This window comes from Paramisgurnus dabryanus, chromosome 19, assembly GCF_030506205.2.
Source record: "Paramisgurnus dabryanus chromosome 19, PD_genome_1.1, whole genome shotgun sequence".
NCBI classification, from domain to species: domain Eukaryota; kingdom Metazoa; phylum Chordata; class Actinopteri; order Cypriniformes; family Cobitidae; genus Paramisgurnus; species Paramisgurnus dabryanus.
This window is the reverse complement of record NC_133355.1, coordinates 15,452,456-15,477,715: the sequence shown is the minus strand read 5'-3', so window position 1 is coordinate 15,477,715 and position 25,260 is coordinate 15,452,456. Positions and strand designations below refer to the sequence as shown.

General features: G+C 37.2%; 5 protein-coding genes across 11 annotated transcripts in view; 4 read left to right on the top strand and 1 right to left on the bottom strand.

Moving 5' to 3' along the window:
- The first annotated feature begins 5,308 nt into the window (after positions 1–5,308).
- Positions 5,309–8,524, top strand: LOC135779994 (elongation factor 1-alpha). 2 transcript variants are annotated; one of them, XM_065290944.1, is made up of 8 exons: positions 5,309–5,466; positions 6,087–6,246; positions 6,566–6,745; positions 6,837–7,133; positions 7,220–7,370; positions 7,452–7,708; positions 7,790–8,024; positions 8,110–8,524. In XM_065290944.1, the coding sequence occupies exons 2-8, from the start codon at positions 6,103–6,105 to the stop codon at positions 8,232–8,234; spliced, it is 1,389 nt and encodes a 462-aa protein (XP_065147016.1). In that variant the 5' UTR covers positions 5,309–5,466; positions 6,087–6,102; the 3' UTR covers positions 8,235–8,524. The 2 variants fall into 2 exon arrangements, with proteins under 2 accessions (XP_065147016.1, XP_065147023.1); XM_065290951.1 differs by having other exon boundaries at positions 5,313–5,466; positions 6,090–6,246.
- Positions 8,525–8,715: 191 nt separating this feature from the next.
- On the top strand, positions 8,716–12,116 carry LOC135780008 (elongation factor 1-alpha-like). 2 transcript variants are annotated; one of them, XM_065290961.1, is made up of 8 exons: positions 8,716–8,841; positions 9,324–9,479; positions 10,206–10,385; positions 10,489–10,785; positions 10,880–11,030; positions 11,137–11,393; positions 11,480–11,714; positions 11,811–12,116. In XM_065290961.1, the coding sequence occupies exons 2-8, from the start codon at positions 9,336–9,338 to the stop codon at positions 11,933–11,935; spliced, it is 1,389 nt and encodes a 462-aa protein (XP_065147033.1). In that variant the 5' UTR covers positions 8,716–8,841; positions 9,324–9,335; the 3' UTR covers positions 11,936–12,116. The 2 variants fall into 2 exon arrangements, with proteins under 2 accessions (XP_065147033.1, XP_065147041.1); XM_065290969.1 differs by having other exon boundaries at positions 8,728–8,846.
- A 154-nt stretch (positions 12,117–12,270) lies between these two features.
- LOC135780025 (cyclic GMP-AMP synthase) lies at positions 12,271–20,335 on the top strand. Of its 5 annotated transcripts, none has more exons than XM_065290984.1 (7): positions 12,271–13,513; positions 14,102–14,191; positions 16,645–16,874; positions 17,154–17,379; positions 17,464–17,730; positions 17,806–17,905; positions 17,994–20,335. In XM_065290984.1, exons 2-7 carry the CDS (start codon positions 14,170–14,172, stop codon positions 18,508–18,510), a joined length of 1,362 nt encoding a protein of 453 aa, XP_065147056.1. In that variant the 5' UTR covers positions 12,271–13,513; positions 14,102–14,169; the 3' UTR covers positions 18,511–20,335. The 5 variants fall into 5 exon arrangements, with proteins under 5 accessions (XP_065147056.1, XP_065147061.1, XP_065147051.1 ...); XM_065290989.1 differs by having other exon boundaries at positions 12,271–13,517; positions 16,666–16,874; XM_065290979.1 differs by having other exon boundaries at positions 12,271–13,517.
- A 482-nt stretch (positions 20,336–20,817) lies between these two features.
- On the top strand, positions 20,818–23,428 carry rpl11 (ribosomal protein L11). Its single transcript, XM_065291004.1, has 6 exons — positions 20,818–20,895; positions 21,506–21,656; positions 21,769–21,875; positions 22,615–22,746; positions 23,005–23,115; positions 23,348–23,428. Exons 1-6 carry the CDS (start codon positions 20,890–20,892, stop codon positions 23,375–23,377), a joined length of 537 nt encoding a protein of 178 aa, XP_065147076.1. The 5' UTR covers positions 20,818–20,889; the 3' UTR covers positions 23,378–23,428.
- A 259-nt stretch (positions 23,429–23,687) lies between these two features.
- The window catches only part of klhl43 (kelch-like family member 43), an 8,719-nt gene continuing 7,146 nt past the window's right edge, over positions 23,688–25,260 (bottom strand). The window contains exon 6 of the mRNA XM_065290943.1: positions 23,688–25,260. This exon is cut by the window's right edge and continues 40 nt beyond it. Coding sequence (XP_065147015.1) covers positions 24,574–25,260 — 687 coding nt within the window. The 3' untranslated portion in view covers positions 23,688–24,573.

Below are 25,260 nucleotides of genomic sequence, written 5' to 3'. Positions count from 1 at the left end.
GCCCTAATTTATGGGTCTACGACAAACCGTGTGGGACGAGTTACGCGCCGAAAAAGTGTGCAGACATAAGAATAATAAGATATAATAATAATAATAAGTATGAGCAATAATAATAGTGATGCCTTGCATAAATGCAAGCACCACTAATAATAATATCCCTGAGGAATAGTAATAGTGATGCCTTGCATAAATGCAAGCACCACTAATAATAATAATAATAAGATTAAGATGAAGAACAGTATGTTGGCTTTTTCAAGCCAACATAATAATAATAATAAGTTTAAGTGCAACAACAGTATGTTGGCTTTCTCAAGCCAACATAACTAGTGACTTATGATACGCATCATAAGAAACGGCCAGCAGGGGGCGCATTACACATCATTTGTCAACAGCTGATTTATAAGAACGTCTGTCAACGGACACTAGTCAAACTATTGAGTTCTCTACATGTATAAGAGCTTAAATATACGTGTAAACAAACATTAATTAAATGATCCACATGATGTCAGACTCGAAACACCAAGGATTTAGTAAGACCTAATATAAACTCCGGCATCTCTTATTTACCTAAGCACTTGGTTGAGAAAATGACCCGGATGTACATTGTTGAACGTGTCTATCACGTGCTTGTGCCTTCGTGTGGGAACCAAGTGAAATTTAATGAGAAGAATATAAACGTTAATTCGCTTAGTTGAAATTTTGATATGGCATCGATTTCATTTATTGCGTCTACCTTTGAATTACAATGTACTTGGGTCTTTTTTGTATTTAATCGTATTGAGAAGAGAATGGTAATGATAGCAGTCAAACTTGTTTGGGTAGGTCTGCCAGACCTGAGTGACAAAATAGTACAGGTATTAAATATAACTAGCTGATTAAAGTAGCAAAGTATTTGCTCTATGAACTTAATGCCATCGTCACATACCATGTGTTATATTGTGTGATAAATCTGTAACGTTAGATGACTCATCCTGCTTAAAGGCGTAGTCGAGGAAAAGTACTATGTTATACCAAGAGTACATTACCTTCTTTTTAATAACATTTTGTTTATATTATATATTTTTAAACAACATGATATGAGGTATGCCTATTAATAAACTTTTTAGTTTCAGTAGTTGTGAAGTAAACATACCTATCACAGGCATTTGCATGGTCACCAAATGTCTGAGACGGACCCCTGGGGTTCTCACATGCAAATGTTTGTTGTCCTGACCCTCACCCTTTACACAGCAGAAATGCATAACATATGGAGGGCATTAGCAAGTGTAAGTTCTTTGTCACCCTGGAGGGGGTGGAGGATGTCAACAATTAAATTAAATTGTTTTTTTTTGTGATTGGCCTTTTTCTGAATGGGCTTGTTGGGAGCCCCAAGGGTTTTTGCATACTAAATGCATAGTTCATGCTTTTAAATACGTTTGAAATTCATAAAGTTAATAAAATATTACCTTTACTTTTAAAAACATTAAGGCAAAATTATTTACTTTTTTTGAGGTTTACAACTTTAGAGTATTGTATTTCTTTAGACAGTAAAGTACAAACTTTTGTAAATTGTGTAATAGAGTCATTCTTCAAACATTTGCCACTTTATAATTTGCATAGCACTGCATATGATTTACTTCTGTCAAACATAAAAAATACACTGCAGATCATGTTCTTCAGATCTGGTGTATAGCTTGAAGCCAAAAAGATTTTTTTTTAGCTCATCACTCATCTCTTACAAATGTGAACAGCCTTGCTGTCCTCAAACCATTTGCCACATTTCATTTGCATTACATTTACATTGATTTTCAGCGAACAGTTATACAAAGTGACTTACAAATTAGAAAAAATACAGCCGAGCCAACGTTATCATCACCACGCTACCAAATTTCAAAAGTAGATTAAATTTATCTTTATACCCAGTTCTGTGTTTAGCCTTTAGAGAGAGAGAGAAAGCTTAGGCCCATCCTCTCGTTGCATGACTCAACACTGATCTCAAGCACTGACGCTGATTCGTGGCACACAATCCCCCATGCTCTCCCCCAGACTTGCTGAGTGTTTGAGATAGAAACCAAATGGTAGTTTATCTGGTTAAATAGATATTCAGACTGTAAGCGTTAGGCCCCAACATAAACCTGGCAGACGAGCTCAACCAGAACAAGTCTGAAACAAATGGACAAATGTTACCGGTTCTAGGGCAGGATATGCTGAGTTATGCATGTGTTTTAGGGTGGGACTCTAGAGACAGCTATAGGGAGAATGGTAATCATCTTCAGTTTGTTGTGTGGGTGAGAGAGAGGGGAGGGGGGATAACCAAAATGTGAACCACAATTCACAAAAAACAGTCATGTGCAAACTGTAGTGTTATCTCCTAATAAGCAGTCAAATAACAGAGTTAATGCAGAGTAATTCTGTCAATCTTTCTGTTTCTTACATGATTATTTTTAAAGCCATGATCTTTATTGAAGAGAGCCTTTGTGAAAGATGTTGAATTTGATTGAAAAATGTATTACACATTTTATTTGAAAGGTTTGTTTGTACAACATCAGAAAGTGCACAATAGACTTCAGCTGTCTAACTAATGTCTTGTTCTTCAATCTGACCAGTTTCATTTTGTGGATAAAAATTATATATTTTACCGTTACCTGAGGATTATTGATCATGAATGATGTTATATTGCCTATTAACGAAGCAAAGCATTACTGAAATGAACATTACTGTTATTGCGACAATGGCCTGGTTTCACAGACAAGGCTTAGCTAAAGCCAGGACTAGGCCTAAGTTAAATTAAGATGTTTAAGCATCTTTTATAAACATGCCTGAGAATAGACGTTACAGGTGTGTGTAGACAAAACAATGGGACTGGCATACTTTAAGATCTGTCATTGCAAGTTATTTTCAGTTGAGACAGCTCCAAAATGTGTTTTAATCTAACCTTAAGCCCTGGGTGTAAAACCTTACAGATTTTATTTTACTTAAATAACTGTTTTATCTTCTGTGAGTAATCCTAACCTTACAGGGATTTGCAAAATTCAGAGACCAAGATTGTTTTTTTAATTCTTATTTAATACAATGATTTATTATAAGTAACCTTGACTTTCAGTATGCTGCTCTGACCATCATGGTATATGTATGCGACTGTATATATGTGCTCTTGACTGAAAATAGCAGCTGTTGGCCAAGCATCTGTTAGTGAAGTAGTTAAGATGCCCAGCTATATGAAAGAAGCATGTGAGGCTCTGAACTAAATGATCTAACCATTGACTTCCATAGTAGGAAAATAAGTAGCTATTATAAAAGTATTGTGATAAATGATGAAGAAGATATTTTGATAAATGATGGTAAGCACAGAGTTGACGGTACCCATTGAATTGCATCGTATTTGGAACTTCTATGGAAGTCAACGGTTACAATCAGCTGTGTGCTTTCCATCATTTATCAAAATATCTTCGTTTGTGATTATCAAAATAAAAAAACTCATACAGGTTTGGAACAGCATGAGGATGAGAAAATGATGACAGAATTTTCATTTTTAGGTAAACTTTCCATTTAAGATGCCCTTCGCTCAACTTAATGCATAAAATGTGCATACAAACCGAAGCAAACTCAGAAGGTTAATTTGTCTCCCATGGGTTTTTGTTTTTAAAATGGCTTAGTTTAAATCTCACTATTCTGCAAATCGACCTATCTCTAAATCTTTTGAATCTGAATAGATGAACCATGGGTGGAGATGCATCTGAGACAATAGGCCCGAGAACCCTTATCAACTTTGTGTTCAGTTGTAAATTGCTGACTGATTTGCATACAAGGCCGGGCTGATCACACTGTCTCCAGAGCAGAATCACTCTCTTATCAAAAAATTTAAATTAAATTAAAAATTAAACCAATCATATATTGAACTGATAGATTGTCATTGTCTGAACCTTCGATTCTGATTTCTTTACATTCTCTGAGCATGTGTGTAAAAGCTAAGCTATATATTTTTAAATAAAGAAAAAAAGATTTTAAAAAAATTATGTTTGAATGCAATGGTTGTAGTTCACCTAGTAGACCTTTTCTGTAAACTTATTATTTTAATGTTTATATTGCTAAATAATTACAAGTTAACAATGCGAAAGAGTTACAAGTAGGCTAAATACACAGATTATTTTAAAGTGACCATAAAGGCTTAAAGAAACAAAATTGTACATGTGTGTGTGTGTATATATATATATATATATATATATATATATATATATATATATATATATATATATATATATATATATATATATATATATATATATATATATATATATATATATATATATATATATATATATATATATATATATATATATATATATATATATATAAAATACACACACACACACACATTATATATATTTATTTATTATTTATTTTATTATAAGGTTTAAATCAAAACAAACCAACTGCAAAAAACGAGATTTCTGGAATAAAAACGAAACTCTTCATATATATATATATATATATATATATATATATATATATATATGTGTGTGTGTGTGTGTGTGTGTATATATACAGTATATATATATATATATATATATATATATATATATATATATATATATATATATATATATATATATATATATATATACATACATACATACATACATACATACACACACACACGTACAATTTATATATATATATGAAGAGTTTCGTTTTTATTGCAGAAATCTCGTTTTTTGGTTGTGCATTCCAATTAACATCAATTCAACTGCAGTTGGTTTGTTTTAATTTAAACCTTATAATAAATATTTATAATTAAACATAATAATAAATATGTTTTGACAAAAAATTTTACAAATGGATTTATCTCGTTTTGCAACGAAACTCTTCATATATAAAATAAAAAATAAAAAATATACATATATAAATTATTATAAATAAATGATAGTATGTTTGATTAAGTGCCTAAATAAAAATGTGGAACAATAGTGTGGCTCAACCTGTGAAATCCAGGCTAAAGCCTCATTATATAATTTTGAGATTAGGAGCATTAAAATTTTATATCTTTCAATCTTTGAGATGACTTTACTATCTGCATATCAAATATTATGTTTTCACATAATGTTCCTTATATCATATAGGATGTTTATCACAAATAAAGACGTTAGCTAGGTTTTCACAGACAGGGTCTAACACACAAATATATATATGTATATATATATTGTAACTCAACATACTTGAATTTTTGTTCTAACATCGTAAAATCAACTTCATACAGCAAACCGGAAGATTTTTTTAAACAACTTGGTGACGTATTTTGACTAGGCGGGGAGAATTTCACTCAATTGTGTGTGATTTGCGGGTCGTTAAGGGAGGGGAGAGGAAGCGGGGGGTTGTAGCCCAGTCGGTCCTCCTCCCGTATATAAATTCTCCAACCAAAGCCTTTTCTTCCTCTTTCTGTTACCTGGCTAAGGGGAGCAGCAGCCGAGGCGTGATCATACAACCTTGGTGAGTGCTTTATTTCTTGTTTAGGCCTTGATTGTGTTTTCGTCAAGTAATTGTATATTGAATGACTGCCGGACGATTTGGGACTTTATTTTCATGTTTTTCGTTAGTATTTTTGCGTTTTACCGCCGTTAATCGTGTCTTAGTCACATCTGGTCTGTAAGGTTGAAGTTGAGGGTTTTCTTTATCCGAGACGTATTTTAAATGTCGCTTTTGATTATTAGTACGTTTTTATGAGGAATTTATGTGTTTTAGCCATATATTTTCGTTCGAACTCGTGTAATTCATTTTCTAAAGGATGGAAACCGGGAGAAGAACAAAGGGTTTAACTGGCTTCTATCCTCGAAGCGGTGTAAAGCTTTCCGCACATTCCCGCATCCAACAACTGTTACGTGTGTTAGTAGAGCCAGATGCCTGGCTCCTTTTGGCTTTCGTTCAGGCATTTTGGATTTTTCTGTAACTTAATACCGGGTTACTTTAAAAGAACACGTGTCGCATTTGCCTTATGGTGAACTAGGCCGGTTCAGACTAGAGGCCCTACTACTATTACGAAACCTCCGCCTGAGAAAGTTTCAAGTATGAATTGAGTAAAACCACGTTTTAAATCAACTTTATATTTTTAGCAGAAACTAATCAATCATGGGAAAGGAAAAGATCCACATTAACATCGTGGTTATTGGCCACGTCGACTCCGGAAAGTCCACCACCACCGGTCATCTGATCTACAAATGCGGTGGAATCGACAAGAGAACCATCGAGAAGTTCGAGAAGGAAGCTGCTGAGGTGAGTTTTGGACATTTAAACACATTTATGGAGAATTTATGTACAGTGAATTGCGGCACAACTATGGGAACGAGCCAAAATGGCGGCGGTAGCACGCGTTCCTGGGCTCAAGCCGGCTGGGTGTGGGAGTGGGTGGAGCTTGAGTTGAGTCATGATGACGTTGGCGTTTCTGTAATGGCGCCTACTGGCCCATGCAACGTCGGCTAATCACGCACAGACACATTTTAAACAGTTTTATATTAAAATATTTTTAAATATGAATCCGTTTCCGCCCTAAAAATGTTAAGTACATGATTTAACTTTATTTCCCCTTCATCAGATGGGCAAAGGCTCCTTCAAGTATGCCTGGGTGTTGGACAAACTGAAGGCCGAGCGTGAGCGTGGTATTACCATTGACATTGCTCTGTGGAAATTCGAGACCAGCAAATACTACGTCACCATCATTGATGCCCCTGGCCACAGAGATTTCATCAAGAACATGATCACTGGTACCTCTCAGGTATGAGAGATTCCCACACACATTGAATAGGTACAAAAATACTTTGTTTCGTTTTTTCCCTTGCCTTAACTTGTCTATTTACTACTAATAGGCTGATTGTGCCGTGCTGATCGTCGCTGGTGGTGTTGGTGAGTTTGAGGCTGGTATCTCAAAGAACGGACAGACCCGTGAGCATGCCCTCCTGGCTTTCACCCTGGGAGTGAAACAGCTTATTGTTGGAGTTAACAAGATGGATTCCACTGAGCCCCCCTACAGCCAGGCTCGTTTTGAGGAAATCACCAAGGAAGTCAGCGCCTACATCAAGAAGATCGGTTACAACCCTGCCAGTGTTGCCTTCGTCCCAATTTCCGGATGGCACGGTGACAACATGTTGGAGCCCAGCACAAACGTAAGTCTCTAATGTTCAAAATTGATCTTAATTATATGTACAGAGTTGCGTACTTAATCTGACACGTTGGCCTTTCTTTCTTTTAGATGGGCTGGTTCAAGGGATGGAAGGTTGAGCGTAAGGAGGGTAATGCTAGTGGTGTTACTCTTCTTGATGCCCTGGATGCCATCTTGCCCCCAAGCCGCCCCACTGACAAGCCCCTCCGTCTGCCACTTCAGGATGTCTACAAAATCGGAGGTTTGTTTTCTTTTGACCCGTGTTGTCTTAAGCTTTTGAAGTTTACATGGGGTTTTTAACGTTCCTCCTAATTTTTTCCAGGTATTGGAACTGTGCCCGTTGGTCGTGTGGAGACTGGAGTCCTTAAGCCTGGTATGGTTGTTACCTTCGCTCCTGCCAATGTGACCACTGAAGTTAAGTCTGTTGAGATGCACCACGAGTCCCTTGCTGAGGCTACACCTGGTGACAACGTTGGCTTCAACGTTAAGAACGTGTCCGTGAAGGATATCCGTCGTGGTAATGTGGCTGGAGACAGCAAGAACGACCCACCCATGGAGGCTGGTAGCTTCAATGCTCAGGTTGGTGTTGGGTTTTCTTTAATAGTTTTCTTTCAGTATGTTAAAATAAATGTACTAAATGGTCTCGCTTTGTTTTTGTAGGTCATCATCCTGAACCACCCTGGTCAGATCTCTCAGGGCTATGCACCTGTGCTGGATTGCCACACTGCTCACATTGCCTGCAAGTTTGCTGAGCTCAAGGAGAAGATCGATCGTCGTTCCGGTAAGAAGCTTGAGGACAACCCCAAGGCCCTTAAATCTGGAGATGCCGCTATTGTTGAGATGATTCCTGGCAAACCCATGTGTGTGGAGAGCTTCTCTACCTATCCTCCTCTTGGTAAGTGTCCTTTTTTCCTTTCATTTTCCTTCACTTTTTTTCATATGGTTTCAAGACGTTTGAGCTAATCCTCCTTTTTCTATAGGTCGCTTTGCCGTGCGTGACATGAGGCAGACCGTTGCTGTCGGCGTCATCAAGAGTGTCGAGAAGAAAGCTGCTGGATCTGGCAAGGTCACGAAATCTGCACAGAAGGCTGCCAAGACCAAGTGAATTTCCCTCGATCATGCCGTTCCTAAGGTTGTGGCATGTTCTTCCCAACCTCCTGGAATTTCTCTAGACCTGGGCACTCTACTTAAGGACTGGTTAATGCTGATTAAAACCCATTGGAAAAATTTTCGCAGGAAAGGAAACCACCTTGGATTTAATTGTGGCTCATTATTGATTGACTGATCTTTCAGTTGTTAATTTTGTGTTGATGGTTTAGAACTGCACCTGTTGCCACAGTAAAATTAGAAAGAAGCTGCTGTTAAAGTAACTAATAAAGGTATTAAAAATTGAAATGTGCTTGTGTGTTGTCGTCAATGGGGATCTGGGTGGGATTTGGGCAACTGTATCCATGGTCCCTGCAGCTGTTTTGGCACTCGTTTCATTCTTCAGCCGGGTTTCTCATGCCCACTTTACTGACGTCTCCCTGTCCAATCAAAATGGTGAGATGGCAATATAGCTACCAATGATACCCTCTTATGAACGGTATCGATGTGGTGTAAGTGTTTATACATATCCCACCCCTGTCTGAACCGGTATATATTTAGACGATCGGTAAGACTCGTTCTTTTCTCTCCGGTCTACGTGGGGCTGTCAGTAGTGCTTTAGTCCGGTAAGGTAATACCCTATTTGTTCCCGATTTTCTAAGCTTGTGTTTAACAGACCACTAAATGTAATCATACTGCGTGTTAATAGATTAACAGGAAATTAACGACAATGTTTTCAGTCTAATTTTACATCACGCATTTTCTTGTCCACCTTTTTAAACTATGCTAAACGGCCTTATTTTCATTGACGTGGTACTTAACGACCGCAAACTTATTGACGAAACTGAGAACATGGCTGGTGCCGTCATTCCAGTCCTTCAACATGGAGGACATTAAATGAATAGAGGGAGGGGTGGGTGCGCGATCATACGGCGCTCTTGAGCGCGCCTGCTTTACTGCGAATTTACCATGTCTAACTGTTCAAATGATTTCACGATATGTATTACTCCCTAGTTTATTGCCATACATTATATAACTTTCAAACCAATATGTACTTTGTGTTTAAGAGCCCTAATAATCTGATTAACCCATTCATGGCTTTCCACAGTATTTTGACAATATGGGTAAAGAAAAGATTCATATTAACATCGTGGTTATTGGCCACGTCGATTCTGGCAAGTCCACCACCACAGGACATCTCATCTACAAATGTGGAGGCATCGATAAGAGAACTATCGAGAAGTTTGAGAAAGAAGCCGCTGAGGTACGTCAGAGCAGTGACGAGTTATTCTGGGCTGCATGTGATATGAGTAATATGTGTGTCTGTGTTTGATATAGGCCGTTTCTCTGCAGCCCAGGGAGGTCGCATATGAAGGCTGCATACGTCATCAAGCCGGGTTTTATTAAGTCATAAGCACATTACAACAATTTACGATTAACTAAGAATAACAGTCAACTTCCAAATTGTTGATATTCCGAAATAAGACAGTCTTGATGACGTATGCAGCCTACAAATGCGACCTTCGGAAGCCGCAGCTTTCGGATTAAAAAACGGCCATAATGCGTCACTGCGCAGAATGATCGACGTATGATATCACAGTACGGCGAGAGCGTAACGACAGTTGTGCTCTCGTTCATAATCGATCTCGCGGTACTGTGATGTCATACTTCGAACAGTCTGCGAGGCACAGCAATTAAACGCCCTATGAGAAGTATGTGCCTTGAGCGACATCTACAGTTTAGTTGTTGTTTTTTATATCAGTCATTGCAAAATGGCTAAATCTTAAAATGTATTACAATAAAATCACTAAATAAATTTAGACAACTTTGATCAATACACAATTATTCCATTTAATTATTTATGTGAAATCCAGGCTTAAGTCTTAATCTAATAAGAATAGGAGCATCAACATTTTTCAATGTTTCAAATGAGTTTTTATAAATTATCGGTCTCACAAACTTAAGATTTTAAATATGTTTCTAAACTAAGATGGGCAAAGGTTCCTTCAAGTATGCCTGGGTGTTGGACAAACTGAAGGCAGAGCGTGAGCGTGGTATCACCATTGACATTTCTCTGTGGAAGTTTGAGACCAGCAAATACTACGTCACCATCATTGATGCCCCTGGGCACAGAGATTTTATCAAGAACATGATCACTGGTACCTCTCAGGTAGATAGGGTTGTTTACATTTCAACAAATCACAAATTCATAATCATTTCATTGTTGCATTAATTGCAAAATACATTTTATTTATATTTATTACATCTCCCAGGCTGACTGTGCCGTTCTGATTGTCGCTGCTGGTGTTGGTGAGTTTGAAGCTGGTATCTCAAAAAATGGGCAGACTCGTGAACATGCCTTGCTTGCCTACACCCTTGGAGTGAAACAACTTATTGTTGGAGTGAACAAGATGGACTCCACAGAGCCCCCCTACAGCCAGAAACGTTTCGAGGAAATCAACAAGGAAGTCGGCGCCTACATCAAGAAGATCGGCTACAACCCCGCCACTGTTGCCTTTGTCCCAATTTCTGGATGGCATGGTGACAACATGCTGGAGCCCAGCTCAAACGTGAGAATAATTTACTTATTTTTCAATATTTACTTAGATCCCTTTTTATTAGTGTTGCTGATTACTATCGGTTATGCCTTTTCTCTCTGAATAGATGAGCTGGTTCAAGGGATGGAAAATTGAAAGGAAAGAAGGTGGCGCCAGTGGAGTCACCCTTCTTGAGGCCCTGGACTCCATTCTGCCACCCTCTCGGCCCACTGACAAACCTCTTCGTTTGCCTCTGCAGGATGTGTACAAAATTGGAGGTAAACTTTACCATCAATCTCATTCAGGGTTGCACATTTAAAACACAGAAATCTTGAATGCTCTGTGGCCTTAAGCCTCCAAGCACACTCTCTGATTTTCCTTCAGGTATTGGAACTGTGCCTGTCGGACGTGTTGAGACCGGAACTTTGAAGGCTGGTATGGTCGTGACCTTTGCCCCCGCCAACTTGACCACTGAGGTCAAGTCTGTTGAGATGCACCACGAGTCTCTTGCTGAGGCTCTGCCTGGTGACAACGTTGGCTTCAATGTTAAGAACGTGTCAGTTAAAGACATCCGTCGTGGTAATGTGACTGGCGACAGCAAGAACGATCCCCCTATGGAGGCTGCCAACTTCACAGCTCAGGTTCGACATGCATTGCAGAATGATCCACATGCTCTTCATTGGATGATTGATGAGTTATTGAGTGTTTATCACCCTGTTTCTTCCAGGTAATCATCCTCAACCACCCCGGTCAGATCTCTCAAGGCTACGCCCCAGTTCTGGACTGCCACACTGCTCATATTGCCTGCAAGTTTTCTGAGCTCAAGGAAAAGATTGACCGCCGTTCTGGCAAGAAGCTTGAGGACAACCCCAAGGCCCTCAAATCTGGAGATGCTGCCATTATTCTTATGATCCCTGGGAAGCCCATGTGTGTGGAGAGCTTCTCACAATATCCACCACTGGGTAAGTGTGATATTTTAGTGTTAAAAAAAAAGAGTCAATCTTAAAATGTATTTTAGCTTGAAGTGCCTTATGTTCTCTCCCACTACTGTTGTTCAGGTCGTTTCGCTGTGCGTGACATGAGGCAGACCGTTGCTGTTGGCGTAATCAAGGCTGTAGAAAAGAAAACCTCCTCTGCTAGCAAGGTGACCAAGTCTGCTCAGAAGGCTGCCAAAGCCAAATGAATCTTTTTGTCGGTGACACAGCAAGCCTGCACTGCGATGTCTCAGAACCTGAGCACGGTTTTAAAAGACTGGCTTATGATGATAAAAACCCATCGTAAAAGCTTCCGAAGGAAAGGAGGAAATGATGTATTTCTAAACACCTTAGGAGAAAATGGCTATTAAAATAAATAATAAACATTCATTGATTGTGGAATTATTCTTTCATAGCAATCTAAGCAAGTATGGTTTAATTTTTATCAGCATCATAAACAAGAATAAGGTTCACATTTTATTATTGTGACATATGATTCACAGCTTTGTCGCGCACACCATTTTTAAGCTAAACAAAATTTGTTAAGAAACTGCTATTATAATACAAATACTGGTTGACCAAGATACATTATTTTATAAACACAGTTTTGTTTTATCTATTATATACTGTAAAATAAAAGTTGTTTCAATTTAAAAAGTAGGTTACGTAGTTGCCTTAACATTTTATGTTAATTCAACATAAAAAAATTAAGTTGACACAACCATTTTTACATAACTTTTTCAGTTAGGTAATATTTTTAAGATGAATTAACTTAAAGCCAGTTAAAGGGATAGTTCACCCAAAAATGAAAATGCTTCATAATTTACTCACTCTCATGTTGTTACAAACATGTATACATTTTTATTGTTCTGATGAACACAAAGCAAGATATTTTGAGAAATCTTTGTAACCAAACTATTCTTGGACCCCATTTACTTCCATAGTTTTTTTTTTATGCAGGTTTGTAACAATACAAGAGTAAATGATGACAGAATTTTCATTTTTGGGTGAACTATCCCTTTAAACTGATGATTTTTGAAAAACACTTTGATAATGGGAGTTGGGCTGAGGACCAAAACATACTTGTAGCCAATCAGCAGTAAGGGGCGTGTCTACTAACCGACATCTTTGCCTGGGTTGCGTATGTGTGGGGCGGGTCTATCAAAAGAAGGTCCAGATTCTATTGGGGTAGGGACGTGTTTGTTAAGGTGATTTCAAATGTCAACATTGGCTTTCAGAGATTATGCACCCCCTTTAAACCAAAGATTTTTTGTTTGAGATTTTGTGAAAAGTTGGATCAACTTAAAAATTTACTTTAATTGGTAACACCTACGAATTTTGTTGATCCAACTTTTCTCCTTTTATAGTGTATAGGCTCAACTACTTTACTATGAAACAAAAGATGACAAATGTAAGACCTTGATTCAATTAAAGTAATAATTATTCTCTTGAGTGAATAGAGAAAACTCTTAGTAAGGAATTAACATTGTCAGCAAAATATAGCCTTTGGGCCTTTAAAAAAGTGCTTAAGCTGATACACCTGTACCACCTGTTTGACTTTAAACATAGCAGGTATACGTCAGGTGGAGGTATTTTCCTGCTGCAAGGACTTAGGTTTCGTTTAAAACTTTAAATACAGGATCACCAGATCACACCCTAAATGTGCCAGCAAAAAAAGTTTGCCAGTAAAATGAAACCTCAGGATGAAGTGACATGGCAGGGAGGAGCTTAGACTTGAAGTGCTTGTTGGTGCATTAGTCTGTCTACAGAATATCTTTAACCAGGAAGTAGGTAAGTCTGTATTCTCAGTGAATATGATGCTTTATATAAAACATATAACAACAATTATTTTACTATGTTTTATTTAAAATCTTATTCAACTAAACAGTTCCATGTAAACAGTTTTGTAAACCTTGCTCATGTTATTTCAATGAATCATGTCAATCATGTTTCGTTTCATATTCTTCTTGTTGTAAATCAAGTGTGTCTAATGACATAATGCCTATTAGTGTTGCTTGATCGACTGATATCCTGTTTTGACATTTTACATTAGGTTTATACTCCTCCTTTTTTATTTGGATCTGAAGTCTCATTTTTTGTTCTGTTCATGCTTGTAAACAGTGTTTGATGTTTGCCTGTAGTATAACATATTCCCTCATAGGAAACCATAATGATGTTGCTACAAAAACACTTAATGATTTATCAGCTGTGTTTTGCATTATGCAAAGATTGCAATTGCTTCCCAGATTCATTTTTGTTTGCTATGTTTTTTTTTGTTCTGCTATATCTATGAGTGACTTGACTATGAGTACATCTGACTCAAATAGTGAATCCTTATGATAATATCCATATTTCACACTGTATTCATATTTTAGGTTGACGTGAACATACATCAGAGAGTCAAGCACTGTACCTGAGATCTTCAGTTTTTCAAAGCTTCGTAATGGAAAGACAGAGAAATCCAAGTAATGAATGGGGAAAAAATTGTAAATGTAGTGTTCATGGTCATTTATAATTTTCACTTGGAAAAACTCTGAACATATTAACACTTTACTTGAATGGGTGTTCATAAGACTGACACGACACCTTCATAATCATAACACGACACGTGTCATGAACATGAAGGAGATTTTATGCACATTTATGACAACTGTCATTAAGTGTCATTCGCTCAATTATGTCATTTTTAACGCAAAGATGACATAAACCAATACATCATAACTTCTCATGACAACTTGACATTACCAAGACAACATAACTTGTCATTAATCTTTTAGGCATCATAATTTAGGCACCGCCACTGAAAATCCTCGGTCTCCTCTGTTCTTACGCATAGACTGTGGAATATCGAGAGCATCTGATTGGACAACAGCAATGATCTGGACATGTAGCATGTTGTCATTAAGTGATAATAATACTAATTGTTAATAAACAGACATGTCAAAAGCTTATACATAAAAAATACATAAAAACCTGACAACTAACAAAACTTATTGTTCGTCACACAGAGGGTTCTGAAATTTTATGACAAAGAAAAAAAAACTAAAAATTTAATTCTTTTAAATTACTTAACATCAAATAGTGTAAAAAAGGACAGCACTCACAGTTCAAATTGCAAAATACAAAGAAGAAGAAAGACAGGAAGAGAGAAAAGCATTCTTAAAGCTATATCATATTTTCACAAAGTGAAAGAGAGAAGCGTATTGGATTCATTATTTGGGTACAATAATTCCCTCTGGGATGAATGAAGAATTGGTCCTTAGCTGTTTCCTGTAACTTTGTGAAAATATGATATAGCTTTAAGAATGCTTTTCTCTCTTCCTGTCTTTCTTCTTTTTTACATTTTTTGTATTGCATATCAGTGTATTTGTACAATTTGTACATTTTGAGAAATGTGTCTTGAAAGTACTTTGATGAATTTTGATGGTTGCTTGTAACTTGAGCTCCCTCTATTGGAGAGGAACTGTATATAGGTCAGAGGTGAACACCCTATTTAGGGAACACCTGCGATTAAAGGAATAGTCTACTCATTTTCAATATTAAAATATGTTTTTACCTTAACTAAGAACTGTTGAATCATCCCTCTATCATCTGTGTGTGTGCACGTAAGCGCTGGAGCGCGCTGCGACGCTACGATAGCATTTAGCTTAGCCCCATTCATTCAATGGTACCATTTAGAGATAAAGTTAGAAGTGACCAAACACATCAACGTTTTTCCTATTTAAGACGAGTAGTTATACGAGCAAGTTTGGTGGTACAAAATAAAACATAGCGCTTTTCTAAGCGGATTTAAAAGAGTAACTATATTTTATGTGGTAATAGCACTTTTGGGAGTACTTCGACTCGGCGCAGTAACACCCTCCCTCTCCCGTTATGAGGGTGAGAAGGGGAGCGGACTTTTCAGGCGAGTCGAAGTACTCCCAAAAGTGCTATTACGCCATAAAATATAGTTAATCTTTTAAATCCGCTTAGAAAAGCGCTATGTTTTATTTTGTACCACCAAACTTGCTCGTATAACTACTCGTCTTAAATAGGAAAAACGTTGATGTGTTTGGTCACTTCTAACTTTATCTCTAAATGGCAGCATTGAATGAATGGGGCTAAGCTAAATGCTATCGTAGCGTCGCAGCGCGCTCCAGCGCTTACGTGCACACACACAGATGATAGAGGGATGATTCAACAGTTCTTAGTTAAGGTAATAACATATTTTAATATTGAAAATGAGTAGACTATTCCTTTAATGTGTGTAATCGCCATTACATGCTGAAGAAGGGCGTTAAGCCCGAAACGTTCGTTGTTGGCGATAAAACGCTATTTTGCAATTTGAACTGTGAGTGCTGTACTTTTTACACTATTTTACATTATTCACATTGAGGGATTCAGCACCCAGTTTAATTTATTCAAATTTTCAGTAAGCGTGAGCGTGTTGTTGCATACAAAATTACTTAACATTAAATTAAAGTTTTTGCAGTGATATGGCACAAATGCTGCATGGCTAATCCACCATTGTGTTGTCATTTAATTTTATATTAAACATATAATTTTATCAATTTTAAATATTATTATTATTGGATGATTGATTTTATTTCTCTTACATCTCTGGAGGAAACAAAAATATGAAATGAAGAATATTCATGACGCTGTTATAAAACTATATGACAAAGTATTAACACTAAATGACATTTTAATGACAAATTCAATTTATATCACTGGTAAAAAGTGGTCAGACACAATTATGATGGCCTCAATTATAACTTGTCATAAACGTGCATAAAATCTCCTTCATTGTCATGACACGTGCAGTAACCTCCATGTGTAAATAAGTGTACATACTAAAATAATAAAAATTTGTATTCCATGTAGAAAAACTTTGAAAAGTACAACATTTAATGTAGTGGTAAAGATTTAATCTCGACAGCTTCCCGTGGAACTACTGTAGATGATGTCCTTGTTTCCCCTGAGCTGGACCGCATGATCAGGCAGAGAGGCAGAGACCTTCGCCTGCGTAAGACTGACCAACAACAAGCTGTGAAACTTGTCAATCATCTGATTGATAGCCTAGTGGATTTCCTTAAAAACAATGAAGATCAGGCCTTTTTCAAAGAGGTCTCTGTTCTCACCAGTGGCAGCTACTATGAGATGGTGAAGGTAAACCTGGAAAATTAAATACATTTTGCTAGCATTTCCAAATAAAACTAAAAAATATTTTTAATAGGGGCTATTACAGTCTCAGTACTTTTGTACTTAAGGTACAAAAGTTGTCACTGGGGTGGTACCTTTTCAAAAAATACCCCTTATTGGTACCAAATGTCTGTACCTACATGCACATACCCTTTTTTTCTGATAGTAATGTGAAAAGTGCGTTATATATTATTGTTAAGAAAAATTGTTTCAGAAAGCTAAGTAAATACATATTTTTTCCAACAGATCAACAAACCCAACGAGTTTGACATTATGCTGAAATTTAAAGTACCAAGGCTTACGTTTTCCAGTCTTGAAGATTATAATGGAGTGTTTTATAAGGTGAAGCTTTACAAACCCACACGTTTGAATATCCAGAACTTTCTTTTGGAAGACGACTTAACTATCTCAGCAACCAAAATCAAAAAAGAAATGCATCGTTTGGTCCGTAAATTCATTAGCAACTATAAAGGTGTGTTTTATAAATCAGCTAGGCATTTATTGTTTTTACATTATGCTTATATGACTTTTAATTATCTGTTGCCTGTGCATTTAGGTGAGGGTTGCTGGATAATACACAGATCACAAATGACCTCCCCTGCAGTAACTCTTGAATTAAAACCCAAAAATGAAGAAGCGGATGTATTGTCTGTAGACATTGTGCCTGCCCTTGAGGTGCCACAGGGTTGGCCACAAGCTGCACGGGCAGGTCCAGATATTGACAGGTGGCTTGGAAAGCGATGTCGCCGCAACTTCACCAGTAAGGCCGTTTACTTTGTCCCAAAGGGACCAAAAGCGAAAAACCTCAAAGATGAGGACAAAGGTAGGCACATTTACCTATGAAAACATTTTTTTTCTTTCAATAACATGACTGATATAATTGAGATGTTGTTTTCAGAGAGCTGGCGGATATCCTTCTCTCACATTGAGAAAGAGATGATCCAGTATCATGGAAATAAACGAACATGTTGTGAGGGTCCTTCCAATAAGTGTTGCCGGTATGATCAACACCAATATTTAGCGCAGAAAAATATAAAAGATCACTTAAAAAGATGAATGCTATCCAGTAAGATTTTCTTCTCTTAGGAAACTTTGCTTACGACTTCTCAAGTGTCTAATTGAGGGACTGAAGCAGCATCATCCCAAAGAGCTTGATGCACTGTGCTCATACCATGGTAAAACAGCCTTCTTCCACACGCTGTCAGTCAGAGCGCAGGACTCTCTTTGGTCTCCTGGTCAGGTGTCCGTCTGCTTCATGAAGCTTTTTGGAGACTTTGAACGATGTGCACAAAGTGGTACACTGTTTCACTTCTTTGTTCGCGATCATAATCTTTTCTCTCCGCCTGCCTTTCCGAAGCGGAGTCTTGTGTTTCTGACAAATGCTCTGAAGGAGCAAAGAGAATCAGGTTTTCCTGTTTTGAGGATGCCAAGTCCTGCCTTTGCTCTTGTTCCTGACAAAAGCCCTGTAATTTGTCCAAATTCAATCAATGGCACAGAAAGTATTGCAGACTCCAAGCATTATTGTAGGCAATTGAGTTTAGTATGTGTTGTTGTGGTAATTGGATATTTATTTAGTAGCTTTGGATTGTCATTTTTCAGATAGGTTCCAGACACAGAATTTAGTATGGTGCAAACAACAAAATTTGATGTCCAGGTATGTGGAGGTTAATGAATTTAAAAAATAATCAATGCAGTTACAATCAAATTACACATTTAATTAATAAGTTTAAATTATTTAAACTACTATTTTACTTTTTTGCACTATGAGAAACAATGTTTGTACACATACTTTATGACTGATCATGGCTGATTGTGGAAATTAACACACTACCAAATTATTGTAAATTTAAATTACAATATAATTCTAAATTATTATAAATTATTGATATTTAATGATCATGGTGCCAATGACTAATATATATGATTCTAAAAAAGATAGCTTTTATAAAGAGGAAATAGAAGAAATAAAGGATTGGATCTTTTACTTTGTACAAACTGTGTGTGCTTCATTACATAAAATAACCTAACTAAGTTCAGCTTTGCATGATTTTTAGAAGAAGCTTCAAGTTTCATTATAACAGACAAACTGTATTTTTGTATCACAGAAAATTTCTGTAATTTATTGTGCCCATTATTTTACAGTATTTTTCTGGCACCCCAGCTGTTTTTTACGGATTTTTTTTACAGTGACATTCATGGTATAGTGTCTGATTTAATCAAAATCATATTTTGTTTATTACTGACTAAGTTATTATGCAATATGACAAAAAAATGTACATAATAAACATTTTAAATTAGTGGCCGGTTGCATAAACATAGCCGTGACGTTAAGACTGCGTCTTAAGAATGATTCTGACTAACTAGCAATTAGTTAGGGCTAATCAGTCTTATTATTTGGATTTAAATTAGACCAATCTACCTTTCTATGTAACACATTTAAAACAGTTATGATCAGTCTTGAAGAAAAAAATTCATGACTAACTTTTAAGATTAGTCTTAAAGGTTTATGCCACCGGCCACAGATCCGCTACTTAGGGGAGAGTGGGGCAAAGTGAGACAGTGGGTAAGTTGACCTACCCCCTGTATCTAGGCAAACATACCGATTTGTAGCCATGTGACCACAAATCCAGGTAGCAACCATCATTTCTATTTGGTTATAGTAGAGAGAATCACATGTTAAAGAGATAAGTATGATTTTTTTTTTTACAAAAAACAGTTTTTATCCTATCAAAGTAAAGTTCATACATGTCAGGTATAATGGCTGTTTATGTCAAAGCAGATTTATCCAGATCTAAATATTTATACCATGCATATTGGTAATAGGCGAATGTATAAAACCGTGTCAATGATTCAGCTAAAGATTAGCCTGAATTACTAAACTAAGTTTTTCCCAAAATGGTGGCTGTGGGGCAAAGTTAACCAAATGCTGTGCATTTCTGTGTAGTTTCACACAACTTTTTTGTTCCTTTTTTTAAACATTTTAGAAAACATATCAAGCCAAGACTTTACAATTTTCATTTATTTTGTTTTATGCATTTGGCAAGTTACCTTTAAAGGTGCCATAGAATAAAAAATGTATTTATCTAGGCATAGAGTTCAGAGCTAGGGTTTTAAATGGACATGTAAAAACTTTCTGGATTATTTTTGCACTTAATAAAGTTTCATACCTTCTATGTAAATATCAAAACAAATTTAACATATTATTTCAATGTATTCTTTGGCACCTTTAAAATTACATTCAAGTGTTTTTAAACTATGTCCAGTTTTAAACAAAAGTTAGTGGGTCAGATTACCCATTCACATGGATCAACCTACCCCAGAGCCCTTTTTTTAGGAGACACCTTTTCAAAGCCATTTGTTATTGAGGCATTATATCATTTCATTTGACATGAGAGATCCTTAAATAAAGGTTGGTGTTTTTTGTTTGACTTCTGTCTCATTTTTTCATGAAGAGAAGACAACATATTATGTAAAAATCGGCTCATCTTACCCCACTCTCCCCCATTCAGGTTTTTAGTTCCAGATTTCACATATTAAATTATTTCACAATTACTCAAGCTAGTTATAATTTATAGTTATAAAAATGTATGTACTTGTAAATATTGCCTGAATACAGCGCCTAATTAATGTTTGGTTTGTTGTAAACTTTTTTTTTTTAATTCACTGACATTTAAACAAACCCACTGTTGTATTTCTAGAAATGTACATGACACCGCTGGTAAAAAAAAATAGACAGTCTAAACAATAATGTTAGCCTATTAAACACAGCAAAATAATTAAGAGAAATTTAAGTAATACCAGGGATAGAGCAATAAACATTAAGATAAACACTGAACGTGAGGTTACTTTATCTAAATAAAGAAACCGGAAGTGTTTTCCTCACTTCACGAAAAGCATCATGGGCAGTGTAGTTCTGAACACGCAAACCGCACCATAAATTCTGTGCGCCGGAAGTACATCGTCCTCTTCTAAGTGATCCAACATGGCGGTGAGTGTTGCAGAAATCACGATCATGGACGTGTAGAATTAAAATCAGCAAACATCAGCTTGATTTTACATAATATTCAAGAGGAACGCATCATAGTTAATCGGTTTAACTCTGACATTTAAAATTATGTCGGTATTTGTGGCCAGGACGATGTGATGTGTCGGATTTTTCCGACTCTTAGGAGCTAGCTTCAGAGCCGGGACGGCATGAAGTTGCTTTTGCATGTCCTTTAGTACTATAATATTTTATTTAACTTGAATCGACATGGTGCGGATAATCAAACGATTTCCGGACGATACATTAAAATGTCATATGAGCGTTTGTTGACTTGTGTTGTTGTACTGACAACTTTGCTAAGTGTATATGTCCGGGCATGTTCAATGTGGATCCGGTGCCGCAGTATAACTTGTACAATGTGTTCTGCAAAGTGAAGTAAAATAGGCGTCCTTTTTTTTAGAGCTGGTTCTATATTTTAGATTTAAATATCAATTTATTCATTCAAGTGTAATAATTGTGATCTTAAACATAGGCCGCCAAAGAGGGAGGAATAGAAACACATAACCCATATCTTATTTCATGCTAACTTATTGTTTGTATGTGTGATGTACAGGACCAGGGTGAGAAGAAGGAGAACCCTATGAAGGAGCTGCGCATCCGCAAGCTCTGCCTGAACATCTGTGTGGGTGAAAGCGGTGACAGACTGACCCGAGCTGCTAAAGTGCTGGAACAGCTCACGGGACAGACTCCTGTCTTCTCCAAGGGTATGTGAATTTAAATGGGGTCTCATACCTCTTATATTGGTAGGATTTTCCATTGTCTTTATTTGAGTAGTTGTCACACATTAATTGCACGCGTATCTCTTTCCTCCTCCAGCCCGCTATACAGTGAGATCCTTTGGTATTCGTAGAAATGAAAAGATTGCAGTCCACTGCACTGTTCGTGGTGCCAAGGCTGAGGAGATTCTCGAGAAGGGACTGAAGGTGAGATCAATGTTGTTTTTGGAAATAGATGTACAAATACTTGGTATATAGTGTGTGGACACCAAGTCTTTGGGATTAGTGGGATTTTCTGCATATATGGTTTAAAAATATGCAATGGGTCCCCCCAGTGAGTCTCAGCCATTTTCACCACTGTTATGGATGACATTTGTTGTTCAGTTTCAGGCCGTAGTTGTAAGGCATGTTTGTTTAAAGTAGGGCTGCTTGATTATGGGCATAATCACAATTATTAAACATGATTACTCTGTTACTTTGAATTCCTGTGTTTATTTAACCTTTTAAGTGTTGAAATAGGCCCTGGTCCTCAAGGACCCCCTTCCAGAAAGTTTTAGGTGTCTCCTTATTTAAAACACCTGAACCAACTCATCAGCCTCCTTCCAGAATGTCTCCCTAATAAGCTAATGCGTTAAATCGGGTGATAATTAAGGAAACATCTAAAACATTCTGAAAGAGGGTCCTCGAGGACCAGGGTTGAAGAACACTGGCTACATGTCGAAGCATGTGGTGCCTCACAAACACATCGGTCCAGCACCACGTAATTTATATTTTAATTGCACAATAATTGTTTTACCTTGATTATTTTGTTTTTGTGGTGGTTTGAATAAAAAATCAAAAACGATAAGTTGCACAACCCTAGTATGAAGGGTTTTGTTTTCTTTCCCCCTTAATTTTCCATTGCTTCTAAAGGTCATCCTGAACTTATTTTGTGCATTGTGTCTAGGTGCGTGAGTACGAGTTGAGAAAGAACAACTTTTCAGACACGGGAAACTTTGGCTTTGGTATCCAAGAACACATTGATTTGGGCATCAAGTATGACCCCAGCATTGGTATCTACGGCTTGGACTTCTACGTGGTGAGTTAAAATAATTTTGTCTTTTGAATTGAGCTGCAGTCTGATGTCAGAGTTTGATTTTCAGAGTATTTGATTTCATAAAAACAAAGGTAGAATTAAAGTTTGCGTTTGTAAAATTTAAAAGTTGTTTAGCTCTTAAACTTATGTTTTAAACGGCATTAAATACATATTTATTTATTTATCTGTCAATTAATTTGAATCGTCAATTGATCACAGAGATGGATAAATGTCTTAATGGTGGTCTGTGTGTTTCTGTAGGTTCTTGGTAGACCCGGTTTCAGCATTGCTGACAAGAAGAGGAAGACGGGCCGCATTGGCGCCAAGCACCGTATCCGCAAGGAGGAGGCTATGCGCTGGTTCCAACAGAAGGTTTGTGTTTGACATTTGGTACCAATTCCATAAACAGTTTGTTTTCTGCTTGCTAGTCTTTTTTATTTTACTTCAATTATTTAAACCTTTATGATGATGGGTTATATTTTTTATTAGAGCCCAAGCCATACTTGGATTTCAAATAGCTGAGCAGTGGTGTTCTAAATGCTGTATTTTGTATAAAACCTCATGAAATAGACTCTTAACATTTTGTATATTTTTGTCTCTGTAGTATGATGGCATCATCCTCCCTGGGAAGTAAAGGACCACCTTTTTTGACTTTGCAACAAACACAATAAAAGAAAAGGCCAAATTTGGTGGAGTCTGTGTCTTTATTTTTGAGTTGTTTTGCTTTTCTTATGGTTCATATTAGTTTTTATAGTGTTGCACATTATTATCACAAGTATATGATGTCTCATGAAGTGTCAGTTGTGTAGATTTACTTGTCAACGTGTGTCAGTTTTTTGGTTACTTTAAGCAGTTTTGTAATGCATAACTTAGGTGTTGTGACAGGGATATGAATAGCATGTTATTAATGTGCAAGTGCAGATGACAGGGAAGAAAGGACCATGTTTAATTTATATTTAATTTTAATTATTATCCAAATGCTCTCCAGGTCTATGGAGGGATACATGGATAGACTTTCTATATCTTACAATGTTGATTTTTATTGCATTACATATTAAAAGATAAATGTGATCGGTTACCCTGGAAAAACAAAAGAGGATTCAGAGAATCGAATCAGAAATGTAACCATGATTATTAGTAAGTAATAAATAAAAAGACTGTTATTGTCACACAGTCTTTTTTGGTGGGTAGCGCCTATAAAATAGTATTTTTTCCATCTTAAAATTTCTCACTTTTGAAAATTTAAGCTGAAAAAAAAACCCTTCTTTATAAAGTGTTACCAATTTAAGTAGATCCAGCTTTCACTTTTTACAGTGTACAATCCTTAGTTCATCAGAAGAACGTATGCTATATTTGCTCAAATGATTTAGAGATATCTATGACTTGATTAAATAAGCAATAAATATGAAATACAAACACATGAATGGTAATTCCATGTTTATACATTAGAAATGTATGGCTCAAGTTCTAAAACACAATCATTCACAAAAACAAGGTGATTATTTCTCTTTCTCCAGAGCTTGTAATACTTTCACATTCTTTATAAGTGGGTCCTAGGTAGTACTAATTCCTTCAACTTCCTTTGTGTCTTAATTAATATTTGGAGTTTAAGAACAAGACTAAAAGACTTATGTGCATAATATTTGTCCTTTCTATCACTCTTCACTTTCTACACTCTAGTTCTTCATCTTATCTGCACACATCTCTCTTTTGCTTCCTCAATTCTCCCATCTAACAATCCTATCTCCTTAACCTGTCTCTTTGCTTTTTGTCATTCCCCTCATACTTTATTTTGTCTCTAGCAGTGTTATGCGGTAAAGCCAAACTGCTCTATTCTTCATGGGAAGGGGTGTTGCGGTGCCTGCGGACTGCGTGGCGTGGGGGCAAGGGCAGGGCACAGCACGACACACCCACTATTGGTTCTGGTAGATCTTCTACAGCTGTCCAGCTGTCAGTGCCTGGGTCATAGCGTTGTACCGCTGACTTGTAACGCTTCTCGGCCTCATTCCAACCTCCCAGAAGGTACAGGTGGTCTCCGAGTGGAGACAGACCAGCTGTGCTCACTCCCAGTGGCAGAGTGGCAGCTCTGCTCCATTCCATACTTTCAGGGGAGAAAACCTCAACGGACATCACATCAACGCGGACGCCACCGGGGCCAAGCTGGCTACCACCCACTACGTACACCTTGCCACCTAGTGTTGCAGAGCAGTGCCAGCCACGAGGTGTCTCAAGCTCTCCCTGCTCGCTCCAGGTGTCGCTATCAATGCTGTAACGGATAACAGAGCGAGAGTAAGCACAATTAACATAGCCGCCGGTTACCAGGATGTCTCCAGATGGCAGGACAGCACTGGCGTGGCAGCATCGTGGGATATCCATTGGAGTACGGAGCTGCCAACTGTTGGTAGTTGGTTGGTAGCTTTCGATGGTTGCTAGGAGACCCTCAGTGTTGCGCCCACCAATGGCATACAGCCGCCCACCGGTGGCCACCAAACTGAAATGGGTACGTCGCTGGCGCAT

Coding starts and splice junctions, on each gene's coding strand:
- LOC135779994 (XM_065290944.1), top strand. CDS start 6,103: ATGGGAAAGGAAAAGATCCACATTAACATCGTGGTTATTGGCCACGTC. Junction 6,746..6,836: donor TGATCACTGGTACCTCTCAG/GTATGAGAGATT, acceptor TACTACTAATAG/GCTGATTGTGCCGTGCTGAT. Junction 7,371..7,451: donor GGATGTCTACAAAATCGGAG/GTTTGTTTTCTT, acceptor AATTTTTTCCAG/GTATTGGAACTGTGCCCGTT.
- LOC135780008 (XM_065290961.1), top strand. CDS start 9,336: ATGGGTAAAGAAAAGATTCATATTAACATCGTGGTTATTGGCCACGTC. Junction 10,386..10,488: donor TGATCACTGGTACCTCTCAG/GTAGATAGGGTT, acceptor TACATCTCCCAG/GCTGACTGTGCCGTTCTGAT. Junction 11,031..11,136: donor GGATGTGTACAAAATTGGAG/GTAAACTTTACC, acceptor ATTTTCCTTCAG/GTATTGGAACTGTGCCTGTC.
- LOC135780025 (XM_065290984.1), top strand. CDS start 14,170: ATGGAAAGACAGAGAAATCCAA. Junction 14,192..16,644: donor GGAAAGACAGAGAAATCCAA/GTAATGAATGGG, acceptor TAATCTCGACAG/CTTCCCGTGGAACTACTGTA. Junction 17,380..17,463: donor ATTCATTAGCAACTATAAAG/GTGTGTTTTATA, acceptor CTGTGCATTTAG/GTGAGGGTTGCTGGATAATA.
- rpl11 (XM_065291004.1), top strand. Junction 21,876..22,614: donor TTCTCGAGAAGGGACTGAAG/GTGAGATCAATG, acceptor CATTGTGTCTAG/GTGCGTGAGTACGAGTTGAG. Junction 23,116..23,347: donor TGCGCTGGTTCCAACAGAAG/GTTTGTGTTTGA, acceptor TTGTCTCTGTAG/TATGATGGCATCATCCTCCC.